The 12,553-nt window shown below is 38.7% G+C and overlaps 1 protein-coding gene across 5 annotated transcripts in view; it reads right to left on the minus strand.

The window, feature by feature from the left end:
* Window positions 1-10,253: 10,253 nt before the first annotated feature.
* The window catches only part of NCK1 (NCK adaptor protein 1), a 59,134-nt gene continuing 56,834 nt past the window's right edge, over window positions 10,254-12,553 (minus strand). For 4 of the 5 annotated variants that reach the window (XM_007521801.3, XM_060196812.1, XM_060196817.1 and 1 more), the window contains one exon: window positions 10,254-11,091. In XM_007521801.3, the coding sequence (XP_007521863.2) occupies window positions 10,897-11,091 (195 nt within the window). In that variant the 3' untranslated portion in view covers window positions 10,254-10,896. The remainder of the gene's footprint in view (window positions 11,092-12,553) is intronic. The other variant, XM_060196831.1, reaches the window with a different exon arrangement.

Raw genomic sequence — 12,553 nt, forward strand, 5'->3', positions numbered from 1 at the left:
TTTCTGCCTCATTTACTCTATTCTCTCCCCTCTACTGTTTCCTGGAGTTCATCTATTTTGTTACCCTGTTCTGATACTGTATTTGCTTGTTCAGTTAGTTGTGTTTTTAGCTCAGCTATTTCAGCTTTCAGCTCTCTGTCTCCAGATAGTGAGTCCTTTCTTTCAGAGTCTCACTTGTTGTTTCTGCATTACTGATGACAATTCTTTCAAACTCTTTTCTCACTCCTGTGAATAATTCCTCAATTAGCGTTTGGATGTTGATCTCATTCTTCTGTACTTCTACCTTTCAGGGTCTTGTTGCTGGTCTTTTGTCCTGGTTCATTTCTCCAATGTTTCACTTCAGTTTAACCATTATTATAGTGTGTTATGAGGTCCTTTTCTCTGTTCTTTTCAGTCCACTGATGACTCTTGCCTGGGTTGACTTGTGTCTACGTAAAGTACTTAAAGAGTTCACAGTTGTGGAAATAACAGTTGTTTCAATGTTATCTCAATCACTGAGTTGAAGCACAGTGGCTGATAAGCCTCTTTTGTTCTTTTTCTTCCCTGTAGGCTATGATAGCCTGAGGATTTTTACCTATAAGTAGATTTTTTAGCTTAATCACTCACTCCTGACCAAGAGATAAAGCAGGGTGGGGGAGAGATAGTATACAGTGATTATGCAAAGAGACTCCCACACCCCAAGGATCCAAAGCTTTGGGTTCAATTCAGCTTCAAGCCAGGCAGCACTGTTGTGTCCTGTGAGTTTCTAAAGAAGTTCAATTTATAGTCTGTACGTTCTGAGGCAATTATTCACCATGTTCTCATCAGGAGAGCAACGTGGAAAGGCTCCCACTATACAGCCCCATTAGAGCACCGTGGTATAGATAATCTCCTGAGTTGCCTGGTCAGTTCTCTGCCCCCAGAAGTCAGCACAGGGCCTCCCCACTTCTGCTCCAGCCTCTGAAGGCAGTATCAATGGAGACTCATTGCTGCATTTGGTGAGTCTGAGGTGAGTCCTCTCCTCCCTTCAGCAGTCTTGTTGTTCGTAAAACAGACTGGAGGTGGTTTCTCAACTGTCAAACTGCTGAATTGTTACCAGCTGCTTGGGAGTAGATATGGTTTTAGTCCCAGGTGTCTCTCCTTAGGCTCCTCTCTGTCCAGAAGCCACATGTGTTTTCACTCACTGGTGACTTGGTGGGTTCCCAAAGTATTCCCAGTCTCATCTTGTAGTCTCAGGTGATCTTTGATATTCCTTGTTCTTTAGAGAATTTTCTCAACTGGGTAGAGCTAGAGGTCTAGGCAGAGTTGTGGTCTCTGGATGCTCTGGTGATTTGGTGAGTTCCCAAAGTAGTTCTAGTCCTATTTTGTTGCAGTCCCTTTGATATTCCTAATTGACCAGGGGAGAGGTAAGGAGAGAAGTGCAGCTGCTGCTACTCTGTAGCCCTGCCTCCCCAAAAGTAAATTTTTAAAGAAAAAAAGTCAATGTGTACTTAGTGTCTACTATATGCCAGAAAAATGTCCTGAAGGCTTTCTACAATTACATGTATTTCCACATATTGTTATACGAGTTGCAAGGTAATATTTGACTGCTAACTTTTCACATGAGGAAAGCAGGCTAAGTGAAATTGACTGACTAGATTACAGCACTAGTCACAATGGAGACAGGGATTTAAAGAAAGATCTGGGAAGTCAGGTGGTAGCACAGTGGGTTAAGCACACATCACACAAAGTGCAAGGACCAAGGACCCATGTAAGGATTTGATCCCATCACCTGAGGGGGGGGGTCACTTCACAAGTGGTTAAGCAGGTCTGCAGGTGTCTTTTTCTCTCATCTTCTCCTCCTCTCTCAATTTATCTCTGTTCTATCCAACAACAGCGGTAACAACAAGGGCAACAACAAAAAAGGGGGGATGGTCTCCAGGAGCAGTGGATTCATAGTGCAGGCACTGAGCCCCAATGATAACCCTGAAGGGGGTGGGGGGGGGGAAGGTCTGCATGACTTTATGTTCCACTCACTTCATTGGATCTCAGTTAGGAAGGCTCATGAGTCTGAGGCACAGAGACATTGAGTTAAACAGATCAGCCAAGGTTTCAGAGGATGTTGGGTAATTGTGAGGAGCCTCACAAAGCACCTTGCATTCCTGATAATATGGCCTATCTACATAATCATTGTTTTGCCTGAAAGACCCCCACCCATTCCATGCCTTTGATCTTTCTACCTCGAGACCCTTTCTGCCTGCAGGGTAATATTAATCCCACCAGTTAAAGCCCTCACAACAGTTGCTAATGAAGTTTCTACCTTTCCAGCCCACTTTTACCTTTCTCCACTCCCTTCAAAGCCATTTCCATTTCTGACTTGCCACTTCTGGGTTTACCATTTAAAAGTGTTGGCTCTCTGATCAATAAAGACATTGCATTGCCACTCTGCCACGAGTTCATGAGTCATCTCTCCCACATCGCTGAGTGAGTAGCAGCCCAGGCTGGCTCCAGTTGAGTTCTCTCCAACCCAGAGAGTATGTGCACAGGAAGAGGCACCCCCACGCTAGCTCGGCAAGAGAACAAACAATTGCCAAAGTGGAGACATACAGAATGTTCCTATTTATTATATCTGGGTGGGTGAGGCACACTCACAGTTCAGCTCCCTATCCGGGAGAATGGCACAGGGAAAGCTCAAGGGTAGACAAGTAAATGGAATGAAAAGACAAGAGGATGAAAAGGGCACGACTCCTCCAGCAGCATTGTGGGGAGTGGGCAGTTGTCCACAAATCTCGGAGGCAGTCTGCAACAGTTGGTTCTACCTGGACACAGCTTCCTGCCTAGGAGCCCCTGCCTGACAAGGCAGTGTGTTGCCTGCCAATCTTCCACAAGCCACAGCAAGTAGCAGCTCTGTCCTGGGTCCAACACACCTCCAGAGACCTGGTACAGCTTTTGACTATAAGCTTCTCAAAGACCTAGTTCATTATCCAACAAGGAACTCAGGGTCATCTGCCCCTGTATGTTACTGGATGAACTCCATGGAAAGACCCCCTTCAGGGGTACTGAGTATAGCTCTACTGCTGGTCCTTATTTTTGCTTGGGGAGCTTCACTATAACCTTGCCTTTTTTTTCTGGCTTCGAGGAACTTCTTTTTCTAAACTTTTTGTGGACAGGTGATCTTTTGTCTGTTCAACATGCTGAAACCAAATTATCTTCTGACCTGTTTGTACTTCTCAGGCTCATTTCCACTGCCTCCCTGTTGAAAGACCACCTATGAGAAGATGAACTGCCTGAAGGATGGATTCAGTCCTATCAGAGACAGATGACACACTCTAAAAAACAGATGTTTACTTTAACTATTGTATTATTGGCCACTTAAATATTTGACATGTAGTTATGGAAAGAAAACAAGAAGATGCTAAGGTTTTATAAAGATGCAGTAGAAAGGTATAAAAAGTTTGATGGTGAGGGAAGAGAAACAGAGGGCCAGGAGTAGACTGAAGGCAGACACTAGAGCAGGAGAATTTGAGGCACTCACTGTTGTTCAAGTCCAGAATCAGTTACGGTGCTGTGGCATGGACTATGGTGATCATCTCTTTCATTTCAATAACCCTCTTGTTCTGCCTACTTAGTATAGATCAGTCCCATGACTTTACCAAGATTCCCAATGGACTATGCCCATGTTCTAACACTTAGTTTGTAACTTACTGTCTCAGTCTTTCCCCTTGAAAGTAATGTAGGGAATTTAGACAGTGGGATTTCTCATGTATTAAAATTTTCTTTCACTCTATTAGTTCCAGAAGGAATTTCCATACACTTTAAAGAACTGTTAGGGCTTCTAATCCTTTTTCTGACTACCCCAGAATCTAATTTTTTTTTCCTCCAGGGTTATCACTGGGGCTCAGAGCCTGCACTGTGAACCCACTGCTCCTGGAGGCTATTTTCTCCATTTTGTTGCCCTTGTTATTGTTGCCATTGCTGTTGTTGTTGGGTAGGACAGAGAGAAATCAGGAGAGATGGGGAAGACAGAGAGGAAAGATACCTGCAGGACTGCCTCACCACCTGTGAAGCAACAACCCCTACAGGTGGGGAGTCAGGGGCTTGAACCAGGATCCTTACGGCATCCTTGCACTTTATGCCACGTGCACTTAACCTGCTGTCCGACCTCCCAGAATTTACTTTTTATTGCCTACCTAGTTTGGCCACCAACACAAAACATTGGGAATTTTATACCCTTCCCCAATTCTTTCTTTAGAGTGTGACCAATTAAAACCTTATTATTCAACTTTGAAGTTTGAAAACCAGAAATGTTATTCATAGTGAAGACCTAAACATAATTTTCAAATGAACTTGGGTGCTATGCTTTCACTCTTCTACTGGCTTAATCCTAGTCATCAGTGACTCTATTAAGAGGAGCACACAAAACACTGATGCAAAGCCTATCAGAGATATCTTTTGATCATGTTTTACAAATGAAGATGCCCACTCTCCATTTCCAATCCCCTGTTGCAATTTTCCTTCAGAGTATTTCTTCTCCACTAGGCAACTCACTAGACACAAGTTTTACAACTGTTTTTGGGTAACTATTCAATTTTTTTCACTGTTACATTTCTAGAATAACATTACACTTGAACAAACGTGAGGGTGAGTTGGCTGGATAATGGATAATATCAAAAGCTATTTAAATACTGACATAATTAGATGTAGCATTTATCAAAGTCTGGAAAGCAGCAACTGTGTTTGTGACCAAGGAGACAATACAACACAAGGAACTTATGTGAAAGGTCCGAGGTTTGACCCCCAGCACCACCACAAGCCAGAGCTAAGTGGTGCAAACAAAACAACTTGCCCAAGTTTGTGTGGCATCACTACAATAAAGAACATAATTATCCAGGTACTACTACTCTTACCCTAAAAGACTCAAAAATATAAATTTCATTAACTATTCCATGTTTAAGTTAATATAGTCACTTTGGTCTCACTCTAGAAAGATCATCTGAAATTTCTCAAAAGCTATCAGTAAATTTTCTCCATAGTTTGAGAATTATCTGAGCCCAGATTTTAAGAACTAATATCTTAGTGACTCTAGTTGTCTATTTGAAAATGTTTTCCTGTTTGAAAGTAGTCATCAGAGGGTCAGACAGTGGCACACCTGGTTGAACACGTTACCAATCCCAAGAACCCAGGTTTGAGCCCCCGATCACCACCTGCAGAGGGAACACTGCACGAGCAGTGAAACATGTCTGCAGGTATCTTTCTCTCCTCCTATCTCCCCTCTCAATTTGCCATGTCAAAAAACATAGTAAAAAAGAAAAGAAAAAGCATGCCAGGAGTGGTGGGTTCACAGTGCTGGCACCAAGTCCCAGTGATACCTTGGTACCAATTAAAAAAAATAAAGAAAAAGGAAAGAAAAAAAAGGAAAGAAAGTTAGGAAGGAAGGAAAGATGGATCATCATCAGTGACCTGGAAAGTGGTGGAGTGGATTAAAGTGTTGAGTCCTTAATGCATGTACCAGAAGGCCCGATTCTTTCTCCTTAACATTCTCATGAATAAAATTTATAAAATCTTATCTGAGCTTTCCTATGAGTTTTAAAAACAACTTAAAATAATTTGAGTGTAAACATTTAAAAATCAGCCAGTCCCAACTTGTCATGGAGCTATGGCAACCTAGTCTTAAGAAGTTGGCTCTGCTCTAGGAAACAAACATTACAATAAAATAACATACTTAATCAGGTAACAGCTGAGATTTCTAGTAAAGGAAGAATCACCACTATCTGAAGGTTTGTGACTGCAAATGTACAGCAAGCTCAGGAAGGGTAGGAGAGAACAACTCAAGCAGAAATGTAGTGCATAGCCAGTGGGCATCATATTTACAATCACTTCAAATCCATGTGGCAAACTTAAAGGGTCCAAGACTATTCACTAAAAAAGGAGTTTAGGGGGTCTGGGTGGTGGCACACCTGGTTGAGCACACGTTACAATGCTCAAGGACCTGGGTTTCAGCCCCCAGTCCCCACCTGCAGGGGGAAAGCTTTGCAAGTGGCGAAGCAGGGCTGCAGATGTCTCTGTTTCTCTCTATTACGCCCTCCCCTCTAGATTTCTGTCTCTACCCAATAAATATAATAAAACTTAAAAAAAAAAAAAGAGCTTAGGACTGCTGTATAAAACAGTATAACCCAAAGTCCCCTGAGCAAAACCAAATAAAGTCATTTGGCATCTTAAAGAATGAACACTGTATCCTTGTGGTAACTGGGGGAACCAAATTCTAAAGTGTCCCACTGCCAGAGACCCTGGCGATCAAAGTAAGACTGCCATGTGGTCGGGAAAGGGACTTTTCCCACTTTGAGGAAACAGTATGGGAAGAGAAGGAAATCTGGGATCCTCCTTTTCCCACCCTCAACCAGGGCTTTGTTTAAGGGACATCAGGTGCCAGAATACTACGTCACTTCTTCAAAACTCCTCTTGTACACAACAGGTCTCACAAACAACAGGAATCAAAACAGACAAGTTGAGGAGAAAAATGAGGTGACTCTTTGAGAGACTGAAGACTCCATTAGAAAAGTGATTATCAGAATTACAGGGATCTCAGAAGAGTAAAAAAGGTAGAAGTCATATTTAAAGAAATAATAGCAGAGGATTGTCCAAATCTGAGATTTGGTCAGGATATGGATATTCAAGAAGCAGAGAAAACACTCACTCTCAAACTCAAACAGGCCTACACAAAGACATATCACTGTGAAATTATCAAAAGTCAAGGACAAAGAAAAAATTACAAGCTGTCTGGGAAAAGAAGAATTTGACTTATAATGGCACTGTAAACAGATTTTCAGCAGACTTTTCTGCAGGAACTTGGAAGCTAGAAGAGTAGTATATTCATGGTGTTTTTTTTTTTAATCTTTTTATTTATTATTGGACACAGATAGAAATTCAGAGGGGAAGGACAGAAAGGGAAAGAGAAGAGAGACACCTGCAGATCTGGTTCAACACTTCTGAAGCTTTCTTCCTGCAGATGAGGACCAGGGGCTTAAACCTGGGTCCTTGTGCACTGTAATGTGTATGCTTAACCAGATGTGCCATCACCGTCCCCCTATTCAGTTTTAAAAGACAACAAATACCAATTACACATACTTTATCCTGCAAAGCTATTATTCAAATACAAAGGAGCAATCAAAACAGTACTAGACATACAATAATTAAGAGTTTGTCATTGTTAAGACCCGTCTTGCAGAAATTACTGAGTGTCAAAGAGAAAGAAACAAGTACTATTTAACTCTCTAAGTGATACACAGTAAAGCAGACCTAGGAAAATAAGTCATAAATATGAGACAACTTTAAAGTATGAAAAAGAAGAAATATAGGATGTCCAAAGACTGGTGAGATTAGATTATCTGATAGACTCTGATATATATATATTACATGCACTTTTATTTATCACATTTACAGTCCTGCCTTGTTGAGTGATATTTTCTCTTATAATTTTTAATCTTACATTTTTAAAAGAAATTATCATCCTTATAATATCTTGAGGTTCTTTAATTTGGTGTTTATGCTCAGTACTCTTGTTGCTATAGTTTATATGTTACCAAAGGACCTGTGTTTCTCTGAAAGACAAATACTGTATGGTTTCACTCATATGGGCAATATAAAGAATGAAAACACATGAACTTAAAAAAATGTGTCAAACTGTCCCTAAGACTGTGAAAACCATGGTGATTAACATTGGGGGTGGGGAGCCAAAGGAGAGGACTCTCGTGGTGCAACTATAATACTCCTGTAACCTTATGATGTTGCAAACCATTATTAAGGTTCTAAATAAATAAATAAATAAATCAGTCCAGAAGGTAAATTAAGTATTTGTGCCAAACTATTACAGTTATTGGGCCAGTTCTGAAATATTTGTGCTAATGAAAGTGCTCTGACTAGCAAACATATTCTCAGACATTTTGGCTTTAAACATTTACTCTGTGAACACGACCAGTAATAACCAAAACTCCTCCTGTTCTTCAAAATCCCAAAATTTAACTTAGGTTTCACTCATTAAACAAGTCTTGGCAAGCTTCTGCATGTATTCTCAGATCAATAGAACACCTTGTTAGTAAACTAGCAAAGTGCATTTTGACTCTGTGGTCACTGTTTAGATCATGTAATAGCAAGAAATTAGGGTGTGGAATATGTTTTTAGAAGACAGCAGAGTTGACTCATATAAACTTGCTAAACCAACAGAACCAGCTTACCAGAACAGAGATTTTCTTGCCTCACAATAGAATCAAATGGTTTTCTTCAGAGGCTGTCATGTGGACTTTTAAGTTCAGAGATGAGGATGTCATCTGTGTTATAATGAAGTGACTACAATGAAGTGAAACTGGAAGCATGAAGAGATCCCTTAATCTAATGACAAAATATTCTAATGGTATAATGGTACATTCTTTGTGATTTGGAATGACATTTGTATTTCAGAAAAATCTTTTTCCAGAATCTCAACAGAACAGCCCATATTACAGGAAAAATACAAAATAACAGTAACTGCAAATTGGTAATACAAATTTGGAAGTACAGATTGGGAAGGACACTTTACATTGCTTCTTTTTTTTTTAATAAAGGGAAACGAACTTAGACATATGTCTCAAACATATGCAACACCAATAATCAGCCTTCTTTAACTCAATTTTTTTTAATCTTTTTTTTTTTTGATAGAGACAGAAATTGAGAGGGGGGAGTGGGGGAAGAGAAAGGTAAGATCTAGAGCACTATTTCATGACTCTGGAAGTTTCCTTTCTGCAGGTGGGGACTGGGGGTGTGAACCCAGGTCCCTGTACATTATAACATTTGCTCAACCAGATGCACCACCACCCAGCCCAGGCTAGTGTAGTTCTTAAGAAAATGGCTTCATGTGAAATTCATGCTCATCAACTCTCACTCGAGTAAGAATTGATTAAAAACTAAACCAAATGTTCAAGTACAAAATTAAGAAGCTCCTAAGAAGGTTTTCATCCCATAAGAGGATACTTAAGATTTCTTGACACATATGGGTTACTCGGGCATGCTTGTTCTTATAAAACTACTTGTGGCACAGAAATATGCACTCTGCTTCTAGTGCTACTACATTTTTCAAAAGTAGTTCAGTGAGGTGTGTTATAAATAGCTGTCTGTATTAATTATTCCTTTAAAGATTCATAATGAATGAAAAAAAGAACCATAAGGAGGAGGACAAGAATGTACACCCTGTGCTTTATGATGGAGTACATGCCCTGCATATATGAGGGCCTGGGCTCAGGAGGGGGGCATCATCTTCACGTTTGTTTAAAATAAAAAGATGTTTTCCTACCTAGTCATTTTATAACTACTTTTAAACTACTTTCTGCAATTTATATTCAAGTGATTTAGTAATTTAATAATAATGATCTACTAATAAATCATTTTAATAAACAAAAGGAGACTAATAAAAGATACTGAAGTAGGGACTAAAAGCAGAAGCAATTAAGATGAATCAATGTTTGGATTATATCTACCAATTTCTGCTGTGTAAGGGGAGAAGTCAGAGCTGCCACCCAGTGGCAATATGAATCTTTAAATGGTTTGAAAATTGAAAAAGCAGAACTTAAAAGAAAAAAAAAAAAATCAAACCCCCAAATAAAAACTCCACAAACTAGACAACTTCAATTTTAACATCATTAATTTCAGTGTATCAAATGCCTGTTTATAAGATATCAAAAAGGGGAAATACTCATTTAAACAGGTAGCACTAAGGAATATTTTTAAGTATCATGTGACTTCCTACTGTTTACTAAGGAATGTGGTCTTAGTAAGTACATTCAATGAAAATATTGAAGGGTACTTAAACTTCTAAAATTAATATTGGGGGAAAACTATGTTACTGGTTTTCCTTTGTGACCTACTAACGCAGATTCAGTACTTTACAATAAATTTATAATCCAAAGAGAATGATTTAAAAAACAAGTTTCTCTAACCAAGAGCACATCCTATCTATTCCTTGGGCATACATTGATTCTAGTGTTCCAAAGCTCAAAGCTGGAAGGAGAAAATGACAGTAACAGAAATATCATGCCTAATCATTATTGTTTAGAGTTGGAGAAAAATCAAGAACCTTACTGTCTGTAGTTTTCTCAAAACTGGCCACAGCTCTTTTCACACTGGCACAGATGTTACATATCCTAATATACAATGCTTTGGTAAACTAACACCATGGGAAAAATAACACTAGAGCATTCATTTACAGTTCAAACAGCTAAATATTAGAGACAGTTTTGCTGTATTAATTAGATGAGAACCACAAAAAATACTTTTGGAAGTCAGGTAGTTTTGTTCCCAACATTTGTAATAAATAAAAATTGTACAAGACATATTTTCTGATTTATGTCCTCCCTTTTTGCTTTACAATGAAGATATTTAAAATGATGGCAGACACAGAGTACTTGATATTTACAATGGCTTGTGACAAATACAATACCTGAAAATAATTTCTAAGTTTCCATTTATTATTGCTATTTAGTCACAGAAAAGATTAACACTCTCCAGAAATTTATTTTAGCATATACCATATAGTGATAAAATAACTTTGGATGGTGAGAAATCATTATGGATGTGACTAAAAAGGAAATAAAGGGAAGTCAATAAGGAAATATTCTTCCATATAAAGACTTTTGATATGCATTATATTTTTCAAAATATACAACCTTAGTAATAAAAGCAAAGAAACAAAACAGAAGACCAAGAATAAAGAATTGCTATATGCAGATAATTTGCATATGTAGTATATACGTATGGGCTGAGCTATAATAAAAATAGTTATGTATTATAGTCAATTCTCATACAGAGTTAGAAAGAGCAATTTCCAATCAAGTATGATTGGAACAACATTTTCTCAGTCTTCAATTACAGGATGCATTACAGCTGTGCAACAGTCACTTCTGGTCAACAGCATCATGATAAATGCTTGATAAGATATAATTTCTCTCCTTGTTCACTTGTAAAAATTGGCGCCTTTTTGTAATGTTCTACAAGTTCTTCCATGGTGCTGAATTTACGCTGCCCAATGCAGTAGACAGTCTCTTTTAGCTGAACTTTAAAATGCTTGTTTTTCCCTTGTGCTTTTAGTGATACTGAGAAATCATTTGGCTAAAAGAGAAAACATTTTGAAAGACATCTTTTAGTATCTTAATATTAAACAAGTAACAACTGAGATTGGGCACTGTGCTAAGCCACTTACATAGACTGTCTCCTTGCCTCCTCAAAAAAACTCATTTTACAGATGAAAACAGATGAAAACAATTTACAGATGAGTCTAAGAATAAGTTATCCAAGCTCATTCATCTTGTTAATAGAGAGTCAGTATTTCAAACTCAAGTAGTCACACCCTAACGACTTCTAGCTAGTATCCACAGCACAGCCTTAAACTTAGCATCTGAGGCACAGGAGCTATCTTCTCTCTAGGGTCAGTCTACTATAGAAACACAAGAGAAAAACTCAAGATAATCATTCTTTACCAAGAATAACTAATAATAGTAGTACAAAGTAACTGGGACTAATATTCTGAATGCTCAGAAGTTGAAAAATAAAAAATGAGAATGTAAGCTTTCATAAACTTAAAAGCCTACAATGGGGAAGAAGGGGAGAAGAAAAACAAGTGGGAGGGCCAGGCAGTAGCACAATGGGTTAAGTGCAAATAGTACAAAGCACAAGGATACACATAAGGATACTGGTTTGAGGCCCTGGCTCCCCATCTGCATGGGAATCACTTCATAAGTGATGAAGCAGGTCTGCAGGTGTCTCCCCCCACCCCATCTCCCTATCTCCTCTCAATGTCTCTCTGTCCTATCCAATAAAACAGAAAAAATGGCCACCAGGAGCAGTGGATTGGTAGTGCAGGCACCAAGCCCCAGCGATAACCCTGAAGGCAAAAAACCAAACCAAAACAAAAAAGCAAGTGGAAGGGTACATGGACAGAGGGAACAGCAGTGCCTGGAGTTAACAACAGGGCTCAATACTGGCAGGGCACCCAATTTTAAAAGGGAAATTGTTATTATTATAATACACTTATAAATTTCTAAATATTAACAACAAATGCAAATGTATAAAAAATACTGTGCAGGTCAGATACAATCTGTTTGAGACCTCTACTTAAAAACTTACACTGCTAAAAATGGTGTATTTTAGCTAACACCTGTGATTGCAAGAAAATATGAAGTATTCTACAATCAAGCTTTCTTTTTTAAAGGAATTTATTATGAGAGGAAAAAATGAATGAAGAATGTAGGAAATGTTATGCAATACAAACTATTATATTTCCTGTTGACTATAAAACATTAATGCCCCAATAAAAAAAATAAAAAAGAATGAAGAAACAGAAAGAGTGTGTGACCAGAATACTGCTCAGCTCTGGTACATGGCAGTGAGAAAGGGATTAAATCCAGGATTGTTGGGGGGCCTTAGGCATGTAAGTTCTATGCTCTCATGCTGAGCTGTCTCCCTAGGCCTGACTACTTTATTTAGGTTTCTTTTCTTTCTTCCTTTCAATTATCTTTATTTATTTATTTGCTACAGAAAGACAATCAAGTGGGAAGAGGGTGATAAAGAGGGA

Source organism: Erinaceus europaeus, chromosome 1 (genome assembly GCF_950295315.1).
Source record: "Erinaceus europaeus chromosome 1, mEriEur2.1, whole genome shotgun sequence".
NCBI classification, from domain to species: Eukaryota; Metazoa; Chordata; class Mammalia; order Eulipotyphla; family Erinaceidae; genus Erinaceus; species Erinaceus europaeus.